General features: G+C 47.2%; 9 protein-coding genes across 10 annotated transcripts; 5 read left to right on the plus strand and 4 right to left on the minus strand.

Annotated features, from left to right (window-relative positions):
* Positions 1 to 131: 131 nt before the first annotated feature.
* On the minus strand, positions 132 to 2,867 carry LOC111072478 (ribosomal RNA processing protein 1 homolog). The gene has a single exon (XM_022364386.2). The coding sequence runs from the start codon at positions 2,644 to 2,646 to the stop codon at positions 718 to 720; it is 1,929 nt and encodes a 642-aa protein (XP_022220078.1). The 5' UTR covers positions 2,647 to 2,867; the 3' UTR covers positions 132 to 717.
* Positions 2,868 to 2,968: 101 nt separating this feature from the next.
* Positions 2,969 to 3,944, plus strand: LOC111072485 (glutaredoxin 3). Its single transcript, XM_022364398.2, has 3 exons — positions 2,969 to 3,267; positions 3,336 to 3,598; positions 3,666 to 3,944. Exons 1-3 carry the CDS (start codon positions 3,058 to 3,060, stop codon positions 3,841 to 3,843), a joined length of 651 nt encoding a protein of 216 aa, XP_022220090.1. The 5' UTR covers positions 2,969 to 3,057; the 3' UTR covers positions 3,844 to 3,944.
* A 76-nt stretch (positions 3,945 to 4,020) lies between these two features.
* On the plus strand, positions 4,021 to 5,369 carry LOC111072482 (immunoglobulin-binding protein 1). Its single transcript, XM_022364394.2, has 2 exons — positions 4,021 to 4,252; positions 4,323 to 5,369. The coding sequence occupies exons 1-2, from the start codon at positions 4,118 to 4,120 to the stop codon at positions 5,316 to 5,318; spliced, it is 1,131 nt and encodes a 376-aa protein (XP_022220086.2). The 5' UTR covers positions 4,021 to 4,117; the 3' UTR covers positions 5,319 to 5,369.
* Positions 5,370 to 5,490: 121 nt separating this feature from the next.
* LOC111072487 (DET1- and DDB1-associated protein 1) lies at positions 5,491 to 6,274 on the plus strand. Of its 2 annotated transcripts, none has more exons than XM_022364402.2 (2): positions 5,491 to 5,620; positions 5,692 to 6,274. In XM_022364402.2, the coding sequence occupies exon 2, from the start codon at positions 5,719 to 5,721 to the stop codon at positions 6,040 to 6,042; it is 324 nt and encodes a 107-aa protein (XP_022220094.1). In that variant the 5' UTR covers positions 5,491 to 5,620; positions 5,692 to 5,718; the 3' UTR covers positions 6,043 to 6,274. The 2 variants fall into 2 exon arrangements, with proteins under 2 accessions (XP_022220094.1, XP_022220093.1); XM_022364401.2 differs by having other exon boundaries at positions 5,492 to 5,627.
* A 4-nt stretch (positions 6,275 to 6,278) lies between these two features.
* Positions 6,279 to 7,008, minus strand: LOC111072486 (NADH dehydrogenase [ubiquinone] 1 beta subcomplex subunit 9). Its single transcript, XM_022364400.2, has 3 exons — positions 6,821 to 7,008; positions 6,606 to 6,745; positions 6,279 to 6,545 (listed from the first exon to the last, which is right to left on the minus strand). The coding sequence occupies exons 1-3, from the start codon at positions 6,916 to 6,918 to the stop codon at positions 6,349 to 6,351; spliced, it is 435 nt and encodes a 144-aa protein (XP_022220092.1). The 5' UTR covers positions 6,919 to 7,008; the 3' UTR covers positions 6,279 to 6,348.
* Positions 7,009 to 7,103: 95 nt separating this feature from the next.
* On the minus strand, positions 7,104 to 9,503 carry LOC111072477 (transcription factor TFIIIB component B'' homolog). The gene is made up of 3 exons (XM_022364385.2): positions 8,380 to 9,503; positions 7,992 to 8,320; positions 7,104 to 7,932 (listed from the first exon to the last, which is right to left on the minus strand). The coding sequence occupies exons 1-3, from the start codon at positions 9,371 to 9,373 to the stop codon at positions 7,180 to 7,182; spliced, it is 2,076 nt and encodes a 691-aa protein (XP_022220077.1). The 5' UTR covers positions 9,374 to 9,503; the 3' UTR covers positions 7,104 to 7,179.
* Positions 9,504 to 9,703: 200 nt separating this feature from the next.
* Positions 9,704 to 11,708, plus strand: LOC111072481. The gene is made up of 2 exons (XM_022364393.2): positions 9,704 to 10,656; positions 10,725 to 11,708. Exons 1-2 carry the CDS (start codon positions 9,994 to 9,996, stop codon positions 11,355 to 11,357), a joined length of 1,296 nt encoding a protein of 431 aa, XP_022220085.2. The 5' UTR covers positions 9,704 to 9,993; the 3' UTR covers positions 11,358 to 11,708.
* Positions 11,709 to 11,864: 156 nt separating this feature from the next.
* LOC111072479 (protein disulfide-isomerase A5) lies at positions 11,865 to 13,859 on the minus strand. The gene is made up of 3 exons (XM_022364387.2): positions 13,035 to 13,859; positions 12,366 to 12,977; positions 11,865 to 12,305 (listed from the first exon to the last, which is right to left on the minus strand). Exons 1-3 carry the CDS (start codon positions 13,690 to 13,692, stop codon positions 12,043 to 12,045), a joined length of 1,533 nt encoding a protein of 510 aa, XP_022220079.2. The 5' UTR covers positions 13,693 to 13,859; the 3' UTR covers positions 11,865 to 12,042.
* Positions 13,860 to 14,152: 293 nt separating this feature from the next.
* Positions 14,153 to 17,410, plus strand: LOC111072475 (coatomer subunit beta'). The gene is made up of 4 exons (XM_022364383.2): positions 14,153 to 14,621; positions 14,695 to 15,314; positions 15,379 to 15,961; positions 16,025 to 17,410. Exons 1-4 carry the CDS (start codon positions 14,267 to 14,269, stop codon positions 17,218 to 17,220), a joined length of 2,754 nt encoding a protein of 917 aa, XP_022220075.2. The 5' UTR covers positions 14,153 to 14,266; the 3' UTR covers positions 17,221 to 17,410.
* Positions 17,411 to 18,496: the final 1,086 nt, after the last annotated feature.

Below are 18,496 nucleotides of genomic sequence, written 5' to 3' on the forward strand. Positions count from 1 at the left end.
GCTCGAGGCAGGCATGCAACACTCAGCGAGTAAGTATGATGTGGGACGCAGACAGAATAGTTTCGAGACTGTTCGATAGTGGCTTCAATGGCGTAGATATAGCATAGATTCAATGATTCGTGTTACACATATTACACATTTATGGTAGCTTTTATTTCAATCATGGCTCAAAAGATAGCAACCTAAGAACTTAAGAAGGGGGTCTACAATCAATTAAAGGAAGCATTAAAATATGGGTATGCATATGCGTACATAAAATGTCTCTTGATTTAGCGCTGGATCTGGAGTAGGCAAAATAAAAGTAACCAAAGTACATGTGGGGATATGATGCATATCATCAGTGCTAAATCTAACAAAATGGTCTTACATATAGAATCAATATTCAATGTAATCCAACAGAATACCTAATGCAAGCGGTAGGTAGTATACGAATATTTAGAAATTGTATAATTGTATAAGACCTACAGAAGATATAACCCTAAATAATATGCCTGGGCTCCGATCTTTCACTTTAATATTGCGACAGAACTTTTCAAATATCATGGAGGCTATTTGAGACATTCTCTTCGTATTTACCAGAGAGCAAGAATGGAGTTTGGCTTGTGGTTGTTGTTAGGGGATATGCCTATCCGTGGCAATCCGTGAATGATTACTGCAGTTTACATTCGAGCAATCACATCAACGTCCTTGTCCAAATCCCAGCCAGCGGACGCAACGTCACAGGGTGTCATTGAAGAGTCGCTTGCCGCCCTTGTAACTGGGATTTATGGGTCCAGGCAACACGTGCGGCTTGAGGGCGCTCTTGCCAGGCAAACGGTCCGCATCGTATGGCAATGCGGGGGATAGCTTCAACTGGCGATAGTAATCGCTTTTGGGATAGAAGCTGTTACGCTTGATTTGGATCTGGACCCGCTTGGCACTGCCCGTCTGGGGCGTGGACGCTTGGGCTGGAAGACACTGGGCTGGCTGCGGCGTGGACTTCTGAAGTGTGCTGTTTACCTGTTTCAGTTGCTGTTTGCGCGAGGGCACAAAAAACTCCTGCTCACCAGTCTCGAGAGGAGCTTCCCAACCATTGGTTGGCTTTGGAGGGTCGGCAGCTTTCTTAGCTGCCGTTTTTGTTTCTGGCTGCGGCTTGGGCTGTGGCTGCTCTACTTTCTTTACCTTCTTTGCCTTAGGTTTGGCCTGCTTCTCTTCCTTGGCTTCCTTAGCTTCCTTGGCTTGCTTTTCCTTGACCTGCTTGACGCCCTCCTCGGCGTCATTGACCTCCTCCACTACCCAGGCGTTGTTGATGCTGGAACGCACCTTTGCATTGCGTTTTACCTTCTTCTGCAGCTCTGGTGGCAGGGCCTTGCCAATTATGTCGTCGTAGTTGTGCTCATCGACCTCCTCAAAGTTGATGGACTGCAGCAGACGCTTGCGCTTGGATTTGTTGAGTTTTTTTAGTTTTCTGCCAGTGCCAAAGACCTCGTCCTCCATCTCCTCAATGTCGGCTACCTTCTGCTCCACCAATTCGGATAGGGTTGCGCCTTCCACCTTGGGCATGGTGCGCACACCCAATGGGAATTCTCCATTTTTATAGGTCTCAAAGACTTGGAGGAGCTTGCGCAAGCCCTTGCGACGTTTGCTGTTGAAATCGTTTGTGCGCAGCAGTGTCTGCAGCTCATCCAATACACAATCCGAATTGAGGGGAAGCTCTGGCATGTGGACATCAACATTGCCAGCGCGCGGATCAAGGGAAGTGGCTCGCTGGGGCTCCTCCTCACTGTTGCCCTCGTCATCTTCTTCATCAAAGCCCGAGTCGTGTTTCTCTATGTCATCGATGGAAGCGGTCGGAAAGCCCATTTGCTTCCAGGCGTTGTATTTTTCGCTATAGTCTCGGCCCAATTCGCTTTGGTACAGCAAATGATAGAGAACTCTTGTCCGGCACTGGGCCACCAGCTTGGCATCGCGCTGAGTTCCCACATAGTTGACAAATGGGCGCAGAAAGAGATTGACTTGGCCGGCTGTAATCTCTCCATCGGCCGCTTTGGCCAGTTCCTCGAAGAACACATCCAAGTAATGCATTGTCAAGCCACGGCTTTTGGGCTGTTCCGCTAGGACAGACTGCAGCATGCTGCTGTTGAACGCTTCGATCAGCTCTGTCGACCACTTGCTCTGCTTTAGCAGCCGCAAAACGTACCTCAGCATGCGACGCACAAGCATCAGGAATTTGTCCATTCTCCATTGGTCAATGCCGAACCACTCCTGGCACATGGTGCGCATAAAAGCGCTGAAGTACAACAGACTGCAAGACGTATTACCGTCGAAGCTGTCCACCATTTGGGCCAACTGCTCTGCGAGCTCCTCCTGCACCAGCGGCTTGTCCGACATCCACATATTGTAGTACAGCCCCTTCCAAATCCTCAGAAAGTCGTCTTCGGTGAAGGAAAAGGAGCTGTTGGCCCGCAGCTTGAACCATTTGCGTAGTTTGCGTATTTGGCGATTCCTTTTTGTCACATCGTTGCAGGCCAGGGCGCGGACAATTTTCACTTCTTGTGCTATGACGAGTAGCTCCTTCGGAACCTTTGGCTGTGTGGGCTCCTCCTCGTCTTTATCAATGGCCGCCACTTCGGCACTGCGCTTGATTGGTTTCTTCCTTGTCACCATTTCTGCTTTAAATCAACTTTTAATTTCAATTGCAAAAATTCGTATGCTGTGTGTATTGAATGCGGCCTCTGCACGTGTTGTGTTGAAACAAATCGATTAGTGGATAGCGCCTCGCGGCGTTTGACAACACGGTAATGGACAGTGCGAAGTGCGAAAAAGGTAAAATTTCTTTAGGTGGGGTATGTTTCTTTCTCCAGAAATGGCACATACGCTTACAAATATTTAGACTATTTTTTATTTAAAATTAATATTGCATTGATTTATAAAAGTGTGTTTTTTTTATGCCATTATTACTCGTTGTTTTCATCAACGCGCTTACCAACACTACTCCCAGCTGATATAAGAAACAGCTTGCTTTTATTTCATTTAACATTTCAATAAATTAAAATAAAACAAAAAATTGTGTTCAAAATGCCTGTTCTGAGCGTGTCGAAAGCCGAGGAATATCAAACATACATTAATGCCGACAAGACAACGGTGGCGCTGTTTGCCGCCGACTGGGCCGAGCAGTGTGCTCAGGTGAAAGATGTGCTAGAAGAACTGTCGAAACTGCTAGGTGACAAATTGCAATTTATTAGCCTAAATGCCGAACAATTTCCAGAGATTTCCATCAAGCATCAGGTGAGTAATATCAGGTATATTAAACGAAACGGATGTTTGCTAACCATTTGTGGGTTTGGTTCACCAAGATTGAAGCCGTTCCCACAGTTATTTTCTTTGCCAAAGGCTCGGCTGTGGACCGAGTGGACGGTGTGGACATTGCCGCTATCAGTAGCAAATCCAAGAAGTTGGCCGAGAGTGCAAGCAGTGCGGAAGCCACGGGACAATCACTGGATGACCGCCTAAAGGCCTTGGTCAATACGGCTCCCCTAATGATATTCATGAAGGGCGATCGTAATGCTCCACGCTGCGGGTTCTCAAAACAACTGATTGCTATTGTAAATGACACTAGGTACGCAAATGTTCAAGTTAATTGTTGAGTCAACTCTACTTTTTAAACTGGATTTATCTATTTACAGTTTGCCTTATGAAACCTTTGACATCCTCAGTGATGAGGAAGTACGCCAGGGCCTGAAGTCCTACTCCGACTGGCCCACATACCCACAGGTGTATGTGAAAGGTGAACTGATTGGTGGCCTGGATATTATAAAGGAACTGCTTGCCAACAAGGAGCTTGAAGCCACTCTCAAAGGTTAACGCATTTTCCTTCCATTAGACTCAACTCAACAAAATCAGGAACAATTACGCTATGTCCATTGACTTCTTTTATATAATTTAATAAAATGAATTCAACAAAATACGTTTCAAACTCTCCCTTGGGCTTGGACTTTTGTAACACTGAACTGACAACTACAACGGTCGTTGTACAACACCATCAGCTGTGTCACCGGCGTCAAATTATTTCACAAATTTTCGTGCTACTGTATATATAAATTTTTGGCTTGGCGTCGTCCAATCCATAATAATATCAATGGCTGAAGCAAATTCCGCTGTGGCTGCTGCAGGTGGCGAGGATAAGAAGCTGTCCGATATTTTCCTAACGGGCTGGAATCTTTATGACGAGCTAGAAACTAGCGATCTTCCATTCAATGGCAGCGAACTCCAGGTGAGATATACATACATACAGATGTATGTACATATACGAGTATGTAAATTGATGTAATTTGTATCTACAGAATAAGGTAAAAACTGCCTTGGGCCTCTTTGAGGAGGCAACAGTGATTGTGAATCAAGTCGCCATGTTCAGTCCCAACGAGCTGATTGACGAAGTCTCCACCGATTCGCTGCCGTTTATGTTGCTGCCATACTTTTTGGGCAAACTTACCACCAAAATTAACAATCCCAACAGCACAGAGATCTTGGATCTGGGAGTAATTTATTTCAAGGATCATCTGCAACGTTGTCAGGAATACGACCTGTGCGAGGCCCCCAAAGGGACGGTGCAAAAGGACAACAACTTGGAAAAGAGCGAGCATCGGGAACTCATGGAGGCCGCCTTCAACCGCAATGATAAAATTGCTCAGTATCGCAAGATGAAGGAAATCGATGAGTACTTGATAAGAATGCGGGCTGCCGTCAAAAATAAGACGGCGGACGATGAGGTGCGCAGGGAGTTCTTTTTGAAATACCTGGACAGGAGCATCATAGACAGCAAGCAGGAATTGGAATCATTGCGCATGATAACGGAGCTATGTAAAATGCGTATTGCTCGACTGGCAGGTGGCGAAGCCACCACTGATGATGACACTCCAGCTCCATCTGGCCAGCCGTCGGGATCACGAGGCCACAGTCATGGCCATGGCCACAGTCATCACCATCAGCATGGGCCCAAACCAAAGCCACTGCAACCATTTATCATCACACGTAATGCCACTCAGAAGGCCGTCTTTGGCTTGGGCTATCCCAGCTTGCCAGTCATGAGCGTGGATGAGTTTTATCAGCAGCGCGTTGACGAAGGCATATTCCCCGATGCGGAGAAGTCGGCCAAAATGAATCAGGCGCAGGCAATAGCGGCTGCCCGCGACCCCAACGAGCAGGAGGATGAGGAAAAGGCTGTGGAGGACCAGCTAATTGAAGAGGACGATCCAGAGAATCTGGCCCGTATGCGACGCATGGATGAGTACAAAGATGTGGTGCGCCGTGGGGACGGAAATCGTCACAATCGCAGCTAAGAAACTCATTTGTATTTTTGTATTTAAATAATAAAAAGAATCAGTACTCAATACTCCGCGTGCAGTTTTTTATTAAGAATGATTTTTATTTAAATTTTCCGCGGTCATACTGCAGTGTTGAACAACAACAGTCTGCAGTGTCAGACGGCCGTGTGGTTCTTCACAGCACTGCACGTCACATTCCAACTCCACAACCCCCAGTAATAACAACAAAAAAAGGCTTGAGGCACATACAAATTAACAAAAGTCTTGCTTAAGCACAAATACGCAATTGCAAACAGTTAAGCAAACACCCCGCACAAGTAGGCAGTTGAGTACCATCGAGTTATCCTGATAACGAAAGTGAAAACGAAATATTTGGGTTATTCCGTAGATACAACACAACACAAAAAGCACCAAGATGTCTGTGACCGATTTTATCAAGGGCCTGCCAATCCACGATTCCAATAATTTCACTCACCTCAGCAACGAGCACGGAATACGAACTTCGCAAAAGCGTGCCTCTGTATATTTGCCCACCGAAGACGAGGCCTCGGAGCAACTCATTGTAATGGACAAGAGATGCGTTCTTTTGCGCTATCTAACCCAAAGCTGGGACAAGAAGATTACATTGCAGCGTAAGCGTGAGCATGGCAACGAGGGCAGCGTCAACAGCTCCACCCCAAATGGCAATGGCAGCAACAGCAAAAAGCGCCCACGAATAGATCCCAATGAGCTGAACTGAGTGGCAGGACACCGACCCATTTTGAAGAAACCTACACACGCATACATACTTACGTTTATCCCCCTCACTGTACACTGTACACACATAAATATGTTTTATTCAATTCGCCAAGTACAAAAATATTTAGGGATACACATGTATTAAACAGATGTCCAATTACCAGATTTCCTGCTTACACACTCAGTCAAAGGAGCAGACATGCTGTAACCCAAAATAAAAATTATAAAACCCATATATGAGGCGCTCCAATGTATTTTACTCTTTAAAGACAATGATTGGACTTTACTATATTACTTTAACGGCTAGCTAATGGTGTCCCAGGTCCTTTGGGTCTGGCTTGCCATGCTGCTTCTCCCACCAGATCACGTACTCCTTCTTTCGTTGCTCCCGCTTGGCGAAATACTCGGGAAACTGGGCCTTCTCCAAGGGATGCCAGTAATCCAAGAGCCAGTCGGGTGGGATGACCTCACGCTCGAAGGCGCACCCACCAGCGCTGTTGGCAACTGTAAATGGTAAATGATTAATAGTTGCGCGTTACAATTAGAGCGGGTGGATTTGTTTACAGGTCTTGGGCTGGAAATGCTTCGTCTCGAAGAGCTCCTTCTGGCCACAGGCCAACAGTCGAATGCCTTCACCCAGATCCTTGCTGCGGTTCTCGTCGAAACGTGCCCGCATCTGCACAGCACGATAGCGGTAGTCATTTCTATTGGGGAGTTAAAGCATCAAGATGCACTTCGTCATTATATAATCTGCAGCAGACATGTTAAACTACACTTGCCGTCGGTCGTACCACGCCTCCAGGTTGCGCAGGGCACGCTTGTACAAGCTGCACACCTGGCGCTTGTGCGAAGCAATTGCCAAGGGGACTTGGGCCATCGTTTTAATGGGCTAAATTTGTTAAATTCTATAAAATTACTGCTCAGCACAGCAACAACAAACACAGCTGTCAAACAGTAGTGTGGCACAACGTCGCAGTTTGCATTCATCTGACAGCACCAACAACGTTTGAGTGCTGCGAAACGTTTTTCCCCTCGCTTTAACAGTTTTATGAATATGTATCAAACAAAAATATTTAATAAATTATTCATAAGCAATTAAATTAAAAGTAGGTGTCCAAATATATATACAAAATGCATCTTAATCTTCTAGCTGCATAACATTCATGATGCACTGAACAATATGATCGGGTATATTCAGTGGGCTCTCGCACAAGTCGCCCGTCTTTTTGTCGTACATGTAAATTTCATTGACGACTCGATCCTCGTTCTCTGGATCCAGGGACGACACAAGGACCAATGATCCTTCTGCCAGCTCGGAAAGGATTTGTTCTATGCCATGTTCGGTGGCAGGCGACGCGACTGGCTCGTCAGTGCTTACTGTTGTTTGTAAAGGTAATGTTTGATCGGCAATGAAATCAATTATAAATGCCTCTGTTGGTTGTCCCGTTGGCCCATCAGTTGCAGGCTCAACGTCGCTGACATAGCTTAGGGTACCATCGTCCATATTAATGATGGTTTTATCACGTGACTTACTTATATCTACTATATACTCTTGATCGTCTGATAAAAGCGCATTTAAATCCTCCTGCTCCTCCAGCTCTCCCCTATTCACATTATTACATCCAGTTTGTTCTGTTTTGATAACTGCTTCTTCCTTAATCGATTTCAGTGACGCCTGATCCTCCATTTGTTTCTTCTTTGAGACGCGTTGCCGTGGCTTTCGCTTGGCCGTACCGACACCGACTCCTTCATTCTCATCCGCCTCCAAAGCCTTGCATCTCTTGGCCCAGGCGTGCTTGCCAAACATCTTTTTAGTCACATGCTCATTTTCATAGACCGTATCTCCATCACTCAAGCTTCGCGCTGCTTTGCTTCCCAGCGATTTTGTACGCTAAAATGGGAACAATTTTTAAGATTTTTAAATCATATTTTGGGACGACTGAAACCCACCTTCTTGGTGTTCCCAGCCTGAACAGACATAATATCATGCCACTGGCGCTCTTTTTCCACACGATCGCGATCCTCCTGCTCCAGCTGATCCTTTAGCTCCTGTATGTTAAAGGCTTTGGGATAGAGCAGAGCCTTGTTGATCAGCTGGCTATTGGTGCGCTCCTCCCTCTTGTACTTGAGCTTGAGATCACGCCGCGTGCGCTGCGGAAACATTTGGCACATCAGCGAGAAGTCTGTGCCGATAATCTGCAGGCTGCGGTAGAAGCGTACTGTCTCCTCGGCCGACCAGTACGGCGTGCGCCTGTGACGCTTGTAAAATCCATTGTCCCCTAAGCAATAGATATGAAAATATTAAAATATGCGAGTTGCAAACATGTTGCAGCCCTACCAGTAGTCTCATCCATGAGAATTAGCGAGGAGTTGGCGAGCACCTTGCGGGCTTCCACCTCAGCTGTGGTTTCGATCTCCAGGGTCTTTTCATCAATGATCATCTCCCCGTTGGCGTCGAGTTTTAATTGGGGAACGGGCATGGCTGATGTGGCCTCTTCTTTGGCGTCTATCAGCTGATCTGGAGTGGGCTTCGTTTCCTCGGCACTGGACTCGGCTTTGATTGTGGTTACCAAGGGCTTTTGTTCCATGGGATTGTTTAGGGGATTGTAGAAAATCATGTCGAACATTTTGAAAGTGGATTTGTCTGGAATACCGTTGTTGAAGCGCGTCTCGAAGTCTCTGCGAGCGTTCACTCGCTGTCCCGCCTGCATGGCCTGGCTCTTATCGTCGCCCTTGCGCTGCTTTCCGCCGCCTTCCGAGTAAGCGGAACAAGTGGATTCCGTGCGTATGCGTCCCATTCCAGGACTCATTACAGGTGGAAAATATTTGTACGGAGACGGTGGCATGGGCGAGGCGACCTGCTGCGGCGTGCCCATCGACGAGCCGCTGAGATAGCGCTCCCTGCGTGTGGGCGTTGCCGGAGATTGATACTCCCCATCGTAGTCGCCGGCCATGGGCGAACCAACGAAACTATTCCTTCGCTGTCCAAACACAGGGGTCGGACGCACACGTTGGCGTGCCTGAGTCTTGCTCGGGGACATGGGAAATCCATTGGCGGTTTTCTGCAAATCCATTTGTATCACATTATCCTCGATCTCAGAGTGAATCACCTCCTCCAGTTGCCCAGCCGAGCTGACGGGCATTTTGAAAGCCATTGCATCAGCATCGTCCAGCTCCCCGGTGGCCGCAATAGCTTCTTCTTCAACGTCTGCCCCAATTGACATTGCCTGCTCCTCTGGCTCTTCCTTTGGCACCAGATCTTCCTTACGCGCCTTACGCTTGATGTGCGAAAGATTGGCCATAGCCTTGAAGCGCTGGCGCCGCATTGACATCCTCTCCGTGTTTTATTAGATCCTTTTCCAGCTGAAATGCAATTTCACACATCGAATGGAAATACAAATCGGTGCAACAAACACAAAATCGCACCACGAGTTTCTTTGGCCTAGTGTTGGTAAACTCTAAACATGGCAGGACAGTGGTACCAGGCCCGTCGAAATGCACGTGTGAAAAACATATAATTTACATACAAGAAAAAACAGATAGCACGAAACAATTTGCTTATCAGGCATCTCGGTAAATACACATATATATTATATATATATTTGTTTAATGTTTCCACTGTTCAGTGCTGCCACAACACATTTCACAACACTTCACCCTGTAACGACACAACAACACCAACAATAACATAAGCATAGCAAATGTGCAGCATGCACGTTTTTTTAATTGGTTAGAAATGATAAGCGTAGCAATAACATAACCAACCTGTCGTGCATTGGGACACCTGTCAAGTCAATAGCCAGGACACAGAAACAAAATTATCAGTTTGAAATCAACGAATGTGACAAAGTGTGCGAGTAAATTATCGTGGAGGACCATTAATAACAGTGAGCAGCCCCGTCCCCCATTCAGCTGTTATGCAAGCAGGGGGCAGACAATTGAATTAGCCGGCATGCTGCTCAATCGATTTGTCTTGGCAATAAAGACCCAGTCCCGGGAGACTCTGCGCGCCTGGAGCTATCAGTGCGAGTCCATCTTCGCCCAACGCTCTCGTCGCATCCAGCAGTTGCTGACATTCTATCAGTCGGTCTACGGCACACAGGGTCTCAAGCAGCTATGGCGCACCTACTACCGTCGAGAGCTCCAACCGCCCATACGTGGATTAATGCTGAGTGCGGTGGGTCTCATGGGATTGAACATAAAGCGGATGGGCAGCGATGGCTTCGACTGGAACAAGGAGCGCTTGGCACTCTCCAATTTTGACATGTGTCGCCGGGACATTGAGTTCATCAACACACTGCCAAATAACCAGCTATGTGAACGCTGCAAGGCAAAGAAAATGAAATACTGCTACTGTCAGCTGGGGAATCAGAAGTGCCGGAAGAGCGGTGCAACAGTCCCGTCGACGAGCAAGCAGGGGCTGGGCCCGGACGCTGGTCCGGACACCGGCTCCATACGAAACTGTCATACACCCATGGGGTTCGATACTCGGGACGCGCCAGCGGGAGTGGTTCGGATTCAGGCTCAGGACGACCACAAATGGGAGCCGTACTTTAGTAAAAATGAGTTTAGCATATGGAGGCGGGAGGAACGGTCCTCTTTGTACTCATATAAGGTAAACTTAAGTGGAAATTCTGAAATTTAAAGCTTGTAATGCTTGTGGTTCCCTACCAATATCACTAGGTATATGCGCGATTTGATGACATCACAGCAGACGATTTCCTCCATGTGCAAACAGATCTTGACTATCGCCGGCAGTGGGACGACACGGCCCTTAGACTTGAGCTTATAAGCGAGGATCCCGTGCCGGGGAGCAATTCGCATTTGATCTATTGGGAAATGCAGTGGCCTCGACTGTTTGCGAACCGGGATTATGTCTACTGTCGACGCTACATCAAGGATGAGACGCGGAAGATGATATTCATTTGCAATCGGGGGGCCAAGCACAGCACATATCCAGACCTGTCCGGAAAGGTGAGGGTAACCGACTACTGGAGCCTTATGGTTATCAAGCCATTTCGCGGATTCCAAGAGCCTGGCCTGCATTTCATACTCACCTATTACGATGACCCTGGCATACCCATACCGCAGAACATCAAGTCCTGGGTAACGCAGAAGCAAATGCCCGAATTTCTAACCAAAATGTATGTGGCCACAAAGAACTACTCCTGCACGCGTGCCCTCAAAATGAAGGACATGTTCAGCAACTTTAATCTGATCAACGAGGAGTACACGGCCAATGCCCAGCGAGGCAGCTGGCTGGGCAGTCTGAGCCGGAGCAAGGTCCAAAGTCGCGATGATGAGACGAAGCGTTAAGTTAAGTTCGATCTCCTCTTTGATTCCCATTCACAATGCTCCTCCCCCTCCCTGCCCTTCAAAACAGACCCTTCGATCCGTTCTCCTATTTCTTGCGACCATTTCAACCATTTTGGCAAAAAAAAAAAAACCTAAATCAAATTTCATAGAACACCACAGCGAAGCGAATGTGCAATATACTAGAGTGTGCATGCAATTTGCCACCATGAAATGTGTGCCACAAGGATAAGGCTTTATATAACTCTACATAGCTATTGAATTCAAAATATATTAATATAAGGTTAAATATTGTTTTAAAAGCAAATAGAAACTATTGAAATTACACTTGTACAATAAAAGAATTGCAAATAATTATACTTCATAAGCATATGAATATGCATATGCATATATCACCTTCTTTGAATTGCAGTTCGACGATGTTTTTTAGCAACCCACATCAGAGACAGACAACAGTCGCCCGGTCTCGAGAGACGCATCAATGTGCCACTGTTGTCCAGTAAGTTCCAATGAAGCTTAAACGTAATTTATTAGTTAGCCAAGGCGTGGGCATAGATACATACATATATACTTTGCGGTTAATGGGGAAATTAATAATAGAAATGGAATACAACTAGAATTATTACACGAACTGAGATTGCTAAATAATGAGAAAGAACTATCGTTAGTTAGGTGTGTCGACAGCGTATCACAGCTCAGTGTGGTCCGTTGTGCTCGGCGGATTGTTCACGTAGGCAATAAAGTCCTTGCTGGTGCGTCCACCATTGTAGTCCAGCTTGATCTTCAGGTAGGAGAAATACAGAATTGTTGGATATCCACGGACATTGTATTTGGCACAGAGTGCGGAATGCTTGGTACAGTCAATGGCGACAAATGCAACGCGTGGATCATCCTGCAGCGCTGTGGCGGCCGCTGTAAACTCTGGCTTGGTGTGCTTACAGTGTCCACACCCTGAGCAAATAGACAGAAATATAATATTTGATCCAATTGTGGACTCTTTTTCGTACTTACAGGGGGCGTAGAACATGACCAGCGCATGCTTCTTGCGCTTCAGCGTCGAGCTGAAGGTCTCGTCGTTGAGAAAGAGCACCTCTTTGCTGTCATCTTCCTCCTCCCAGCTCTTTTCTGGTGGTGGTGGCGGCGGCGGCTCCCTGGGATCCCGCATAAAATCAACAATTTTCGATGCTTCGCGCACATTGACATCAAACTTGTAGACGCCATTCGCAAAGTACTTGACCGTTGGGTATCCCTTCACCTTGTGCTTCTCGGCAATCGGCTGCTCTTTGGTGGCATCCAAGGCGGCCAATAGACCGGGCACCTTCTGCTGCTTCATCTCCAGGGCTGCCTTTTCATACTCGGGCTTCATGCGCTTGCAGTGGCCGCACCAGGGCGCATAGAACATGACCAAGGCGGACTTTTCATCTTTCAGTGCGGGCTCAAAGCCTTGGCTGGTGAGATGAACTATCTCCGAGTTGGTATCAGCTGACCACTCGGGCTCCTTGGGCTTGGGCGTGGGTTTTATATTGGGATTCAGCATGAACGCCACCAAGGCGTCCTTGGTGTTCTCCCCCTCGTAGGTGAAGCGAAGCTTGCCGTTCTCAAAGTAGATTAGTGTGGGGAATCCTGAGAAACAAAATGTTTAGGCTGTGGTGCGCAGTTTGCATACGAGAGAGGGCTTACCTGTTATGTTGAATAGTCTGCGTACAGGTGCATTCTCCTGGCGCTCCACATTCATGGCTGCCAGCAGATAGCCGCCCTGGGACTTGAGCTCTGTGGCCGCCTTGCCGTAGTCGGGCTTCATTTTCTTGCAGAAGCCACACCAGGGCACATAGAACATAACCAGCATGGGTCGTATGTCCTTGCGCAGGTGTTTCGTGAATGTGGCAGAGTCACTGAAGTGCAGCACATCGTTGCCGTCAGCATCCTCTTCCCAGGGCAAATCGCCGGACGGATCACGCATGAACGTCACAATGGAACCGACACTCACCTGTCGATCGTAGTCCTTGTGATAGTCGCCATCTTTGTAGTGCTTGAGCGTGTACCGGTCCGGTGTGACTTTCAGCTTTTTACACAATTTCTTTCTGTCCTGCTGTCCACAATCCACCAGCAACATGGTACCGGTGCCTCGTATCGCCTCTGCAGCCTCACGGAACACCCTCAGTTCGGAGGCCGCTGCCTTTGCACTAGTCACATAGAGCGCCAGGACATTGTTCTTGGTGCGCAGTAGTTTCTTAAAGTCCTTGTATTCGGACACGTCCTCCTGCACAGCAGAAGTTTTTGTTTTAGCGGCAACAAGTGCCACCAGAAGGAGCAACACTAGCTGGCCCGAGATCCACATCAGGGCTGTTCGCACTCCTCGCTTAATGGGCTTTATGTGCTTATCTTGAGATACTCTTTGTTCTGTTAACTGAGCAATTACATGTTTTATACAGTTTTAAAGCGGCAATTCAATATATAGCCAAATGCAGTCAGAAGAGGACGTGGACGTGTAGGGTTGTTGAATGGCATGATATATCGCTAAATACTTCATATCGATATATCGCTAAATGCTTCATATCGATATATCGATACCAGCTGCTTAGCAATTATGTTTGTTAGCGTTATACGATATATACATAGAAAGATGTCTATATTAATAATTAATGAACGTTCCCTTGAAGGAAATGTATTATTCAACATATGACATTACCTTTTGCTGCAAAAACGGGAATAATATACGACCAGTTGGAGCACCGATAGCGTCAACGAAATATCGATTGCCTTTCGAACGTGGCAGGCGACAACTCTAGCACAGGTCTGACACATTAACATTCAAGAAGAAGAGCGAGCCGTAGGCACAGCAAAAGAGTTTTCTTCATCTCGCCGCAATACTATTCTTTGAACAGAGTTTGGGTTGGTTTAATTGGTAAGCGATGCCTCTCAAACTGGACATCAAGCGTCGCCTGACGTCGCGCTCGGATCGCGTCAAGTGCGTGGATCTGCATCCAGCCGAGCCGTGGATGTTGTGCGCCCTATACAATGGCCACGTACACATCATGAACTATGAAAACCAGCAAATGGTTAAAGATTTCGAGGTATGCGACGTCCCTGTACGCTCCGCCCGTTTCGTGGCACGCAAGAACTGGATCATAACAGGATCGGATGATATGCAAATCCGTATTTTCAACTACAACACTCTGGAGAAGGTGCACTCGTATGAGGCGCACTCGGACTACCTGCGCTGCATTGCCGTGCATCCCACGCAGCCGCTCGTGCTGACCAGTAGCGGTAGGTTGCACAGCACTAATCAGCTCATTCCACAATAATTTTGGTTTCACTTTCGTACCTCGAATTGCATCAGACGACATGCTCATCAAGCTGTGGAACTGGGAGAAGCTGTGGGCCTGCCAACGTGTCTTCGAGGGTCACACCCACTATGTGATGCAGATCGTGTTCAATCCGAAGGATAACAATACATTTGCCTCTGCCTCGTTGGACCGCACGGTCAAGGTCTGGCAGTTGGGCTCCAATTTTGCCAACTTTACGCTGGAGGGACACGAAAAGGGCGTCAATTGTGTCGATTATTATCATGGCGGGGATAAGCCCTACTTGATTTCGGGCGCCGATGACCGATTGGTCAAGATCTGGGACTATCAGAACAAGACGTGTGTGCAAACATTGGAGGGACACGCACAGAACATTTCTGCAGTCTGTTTCCATCCCGAATTGCCGATTGTGCTGACAGGCTCCGAGGACGGCACCGTTCGCATTTGGCATTCCGGCACATACCGCCTGGAGACCTGCCTCAACTATGGCTTCGAACGCGTGTGGACCATTGCCAGCATGCGTGGCACCAACAACGTGGCCCTCGGCTATGATGAGGGCTCCATCATCATCAAGGTGGGCCGTGAGGAGCCCGCTATGTCTATGGATGTAGTTGGCGGTAAAATCGTTTGGGCCAAACACTCGGAAATGCAGCAGGTGAGCGATCCCATCTAATCCTTGATTTTTCGCAAGATTAACTGATTTTGTTTTGCTCCTGCAGGTGAATCTAAAGACCATTGCCGACGGCACTGAGATTAAGGATGGCGAACGCTTGCCCGTTGCCGTCAAGGACATGGGCGCCTGCGAGATCTACCCACAGACGATTGCCCATAATCCGAATGGCCGCTTTGTAGTTGTTTGCGGCGATGGCGAATACATAATCTACACATCGATGGCTCTGCGCAACAAGGCTTTTGGCTCGGCCCAGGAATTCGTTTGGGCACTGGAGAGCAACGAGTATGCCATACGCGAGAACAATGGCACCGTGCGGTTGTTCCGCAACTTCAAGGAGCGCAAGAGCTTCACACCCGAGTACGGGGCCGAGAGTATTTACGGTGGATACTACTTTGGCGTGAAGACCTCGTCGGGCCTGGCCTTCTACGACTGGGAGACCCTCCAGCTGGTGCGTCGCATTGAGGTGCAGCCAAAGAACGTGTTCTGGAATGAGAGCGGCAGCCTCGTTTGCTTGGCCACAGACGATTCCTACTTCATACTGGGCGTGGACACGGCCCAAGTAGCGAATGCCGTCGAATCCAAGGAGGGTCTGGAGGATGATGGTGTGGAAAGTGCTTTCAATGTATTAGGTAAGACCACAATACAAACCAGATCTGCTGAGACCAGCATCTAACGCTGTTGTGTGCTTGCAGGCGAGGTCTCTGAATCTGTGAAGACGGGACTGTGGGTTGGCGACTGCTTCATCTATACGAACTCTGTGAATCGCATCAACTATTATGTGGGCGGTGAAATTGTGACCGTGTCGCATTTGGATCGCACCATGTACTTGCTGGGCTACGTGCCCAAGGATAACCGCTTGTATTTGGGCGACAAGGAGCTGAATGTGATCAGCTTCTGCCTACAGTTGTCGGTGCTGGAATACCAGACGGCCGTGATGCGTCGCGATTTTGAGCGGGCCGATCAGGTGCTGCCGACCATACCCAAAGAGCATCGCACCAGAGTGGCACACTTTCTCGAGAAGCAGGGCTTCAAGTCTCAGGCTCTGCAGGTCTCCACCGACGCTGACCACAAGTTTGACCTGGCCCTGCAAATCGATGAGCTGGACATAGCCCTGAGGCTGGCCCGCGAGGCCGAGAACTCCCAGAAATGGTCACAGCTGGCGGATGTGGCGGCGCGCAAGAATAACATGGCGTTGGTCCAGGAGTGCATGAGGAAGGCGAATGACTTCAGTGGATTGCTGATGCTCTCCACTGCCTCGGGCGATGCACAGATGCTCGAGGAGGTGGAGGCTGTCTCCTCTGTAATGGCACGTCACAACGCCTCCTTCCTGGCCGCATTCCTGCGTTCGGACGTGCACCGTTGCCTCGACCTTCTCATCGAAAACAACCGCTTGCCCGAGGCGGCATTCTTTGCCCGCACATATCTGCCCAGCCAGATGTCGCGTGTGGTTGCGCTGTGGCGCGAGGAGCTGGGCAAGGTCAACGAGAAGGCCGGCCAATCGCTGGCCGATCCAGCTCAGTATACAAATCTCTTTCCTGGGCTGACTGATGCCCTGCGCGTGGAGCAGCATCTGCAGGAGGAAAGGACTCGCAGGGTGCCAGCCCGCTTGGCTGGACAGCTGCCCTTGAATAGCGAGCGCAATCCTCTCGAGGAACTGAACTCAGCCGAGCGGCAGAGTGGAGGCCAGCCGGAAGAGAAAATAAAGGCGGCCCCTCTCTCCGCTCAGGTTCCCGTGGCCAGCGCCCAGGAAGCCAGCTCAGCCGTCAATGTTGTGGACGACGACGACGACGATGACGACCTGGATCTGGAGATTGACGGCATAACACTGGATGATAACATAGATACGACAGATGTCAATCTCGATGATGACTTTTTAAGCGATGATTAGATGAAGCAGATGAGGTGGAGCGCCAGATTTAGAAATACTATAAAATTCTTTGTTTATTGCTAGGGGAGTCCCACACGAGCATTTCAAGCTACACAATTCCGCGCATGCAATCGCATTTGATTTGATTGAATGTTGTTTCCCGTGCATTACCTATACAACAGTAAAATAAATATATAATATGTACAACAAATGGAGCAATAATTAAATATGGGTATTAAAAATCAGTATAAGTATGGGTATTCATGGAAGAATGTATTATCAAACCAGACATTCAATGGACAAAGCAGAATCGTACGAAATAAGACACTTCACTACCCCGTGTAGATTTAGTTTTACTATTATTAGCTTTGATTGAAAATTAGGCACAGGACGCAACATTCTTTGTATTGGATCAGCTACATCAAAACATAATATAATCCAGAAGCTCCCCAATAGACCGTCAGAGTACAAAGAAGCTCGAAAAATGATATTGTTTAGCATTGATTAAAGGAAATAAATGAAATTAATTAAAGATTTCCATAGTACCAGTAGAAAAGCAACAAGTGCTAAGTGACATTTCATTTCAGGCCTACTTTATGCTTTTATTTTGTTGTTGACCTTTTCTGTGTAAAGTTAACCTTTTTTTATAAACAATCCAGTCCAATCTTGTAGAAAATTAAATTATCAATCAGATAAAATGTCTATATTTATAGCTGAAACCGATTGACCAGCAATCCGAACATAGAACATTTAATTCCGTTCACATATTTCAATCAGGACACACAAATGTACGTTTCATGCATTGGCCCATTTTGTTTAAACCCTATTTTCTTTAACATCTAACAAAAGAGACTTCTTTAAATCAGCCACCATTCTAGAAAATTGATTTATCTATCTAATAAAATTATAAATTCAGCGCTGAGAGGCCTAGCTAGCTGATAATATTAGACTGAACATCAAAATGGAGAAATATAAATTCCGATTAAGAGAAAAGAATGCTAGCCGATTGTCGACCAGGAGATATTATAATTTACGCGAAAATATTATGAAACTTGAAAAACAATTATGTAAAAGGGAGTCCTTAAAATTAGCCAATCTTGTAGAATATTATATGATCAATCAGATGGAATTTCCATATCATAGCTGAAACCGGTTGACCAGCAATCCGAACATAGAACATTTTATTCCGTTCACATATTTCAATCAGGACACACAAATGTACGTTTCATGCATTGGCCCATTTTGTTTAAACCCTATTTTCTTAAACATCTAATAAAAGAAACTTCTTTAAATCAGC

The sequence above is a fragment of the Drosophila obscura genome, unplaced genomic scaffold (genome assembly GCF_018151105.1).
Source record: "Drosophila obscura isolate BZ-5 IFL unplaced genomic scaffold, ASM1815110v1 contig_179, whole genome shotgun sequence".
Lineage (NCBI taxonomy): Eukaryota > Metazoa > Arthropoda > Insecta > Diptera > Drosophilidae > Drosophila > Drosophila obscura.

What these genes read in the sequence shown, in the direction of transcription:
- LOC111072487 (XM_022364402.2), top strand. Translation starts at nt 5,719, where the DNA reads ATGTCTGTGACCGATTTTATCAAGGGCCTGCCAATCCACGATTCCAAT.
- LOC111072478 (XM_022364386.2), bottom strand. Translation starts at nt 2,646, where the DNA reads ATGGTGACAAGGAAGAAACCAATCAAGCGCAGTGCCGAAGTGGCGGCC.
- LOC111072485 (XM_022364398.2), top strand. Translation starts at nt 3,058, where the DNA reads ATGCCTGTTCTGAGCGTGTCGAAAGCCGAGGAATATCAAACATACATT. An exon ending in AGATTTCCATCAAGCATCAG is followed by an intron (nt 3,268 to 3,335) that starts GTGAGTAATATC and finishes TGGTTCACCAAG; the next exon opens with ATTGAAGCCGTTCCCACAGT. An exon ending in GCTATTGTAAATGACACTAG is followed by an intron (nt 3,599 to 3,665) that starts GTACGCAAATGT and finishes ATCTATTTACAG; the next exon opens with TTTGCCTTATGAAACCTTTG.
- LOC111072481 (XM_022364393.2), top strand. Translation starts at nt 9,994, where the DNA reads ATGCTGCTCAATCGATTTGTCTTGGCAATAAAGACCCAGTCCCGGGAG. An exon ending in CCTCTTTGTACTCATATAAG is followed by an intron (nt 10,657 to 10,724) that starts GTAAACTTAAGT and finishes CAATATCACTAG; the next exon opens with GTATATGCGCGATTTGATGA.
- LOC111072475 (XM_022364383.2), top strand. Translation starts at nt 14,267, where the DNA reads ATGCCTCTCAAACTGGACATCAAGCGTCGCCTGACGTCGCGCTCGGAT. An exon ending in GCTCGTGCTGACCAGTAGCG is followed by an intron (nt 14,622 to 14,694) that starts GTAGGTTGCACA and finishes GAATTGCATCAG; the next exon opens with ACGACATGCTCATCAAGCTG. An exon ending in AAGTGCTTTCAATGTATTAG is followed by an intron (nt 15,962 to 16,024) that starts GTAAGACCACAA and finishes GTGTGCTTGCAG; the next exon opens with GCGAGGTCTCTGAATCTGTG.
- LOC111072486 (XM_022364400.2), bottom strand. Translation starts at nt 6,918, where the DNA reads ATGGCCCAAGTCCCCTTGGCAATTGCTTCGCACAAGCGCCAGGTGTGC. An exon ending in GAGGCGTGGTACGACCGACG is followed by an intron (nt 6,746 to 6,820) that starts GCAAGTGTAGTT and finishes ACTCCCCAATAG; the next exon opens with AAATGACTACCGCTATCGTG. An exon ending in GCATTTCCAGCCCAAGACCT is followed by an intron (nt 6,546 to 6,605) that starts GTAAACAAATCC and finishes TACCATTTACAG; the next exon opens with TTGCCAACAGCGCTGGTGGG.
- LOC111072477 (XM_022364385.2), bottom strand. Translation starts at nt 9,373, where the DNA reads ATGTCAATGCGGCGCCAGCGCTTCAAGGCTATGGCCAATCTTTCGCAC. An exon ending in TCTCATGGATGAGACTACTG is followed by an intron (nt 8,321 to 8,379) that starts GTAGGGCTGCAA and finishes TCTATTGCTTAG; the next exon opens with GGGACAATGGATTTTACAAG. An exon ending in AGGCTGGGAACACCAAGAAG is followed by an intron (nt 7,933 to 7,991) that starts GTGGGTTTCAGT and finishes TTCCCATTTTAG; the next exon opens with CGTACAAAATCGCTGGGAAG.
- LOC111072479 (XM_022364387.2), bottom strand. Translation starts at nt 13,692, where the DNA reads ATGTGGATCTCGGGCCAGCTAGTGTTGCTCCTTCTGGTGGCACTTGTT. An exon ending in CAGACTATTCAACATAACAG is followed by an intron (nt 12,978 to 13,034) that starts GTAAGCCCTCTC and finishes TTTGTTTCTCAG; the next exon opens with GATTCCCCACACTAATCTAC. An exon ending in GGTCATGTTCTACGCCCCCT is followed by an intron (nt 12,306 to 12,365) that starts GTAAGTACGAAA and finishes CTATTTGCTCAG; the next exon opens with GGTGTGGACACTGTAAGCAC.
- LOC111072482 (XM_022364394.2), top strand. Translation starts at nt 4,118, where the DNA reads ATGGCTGAAGCAAATTCCGCTGTGGCTGCTGCAGGTGGCGAGGATAAG. An exon ending in TCAATGGCAGCGAACTCCAG is followed by an intron (nt 4,253 to 4,322) that starts GTGAGATATACA and finishes TTGTATCTACAG; the next exon opens with AATAAGGTAAAAACTGCCTT.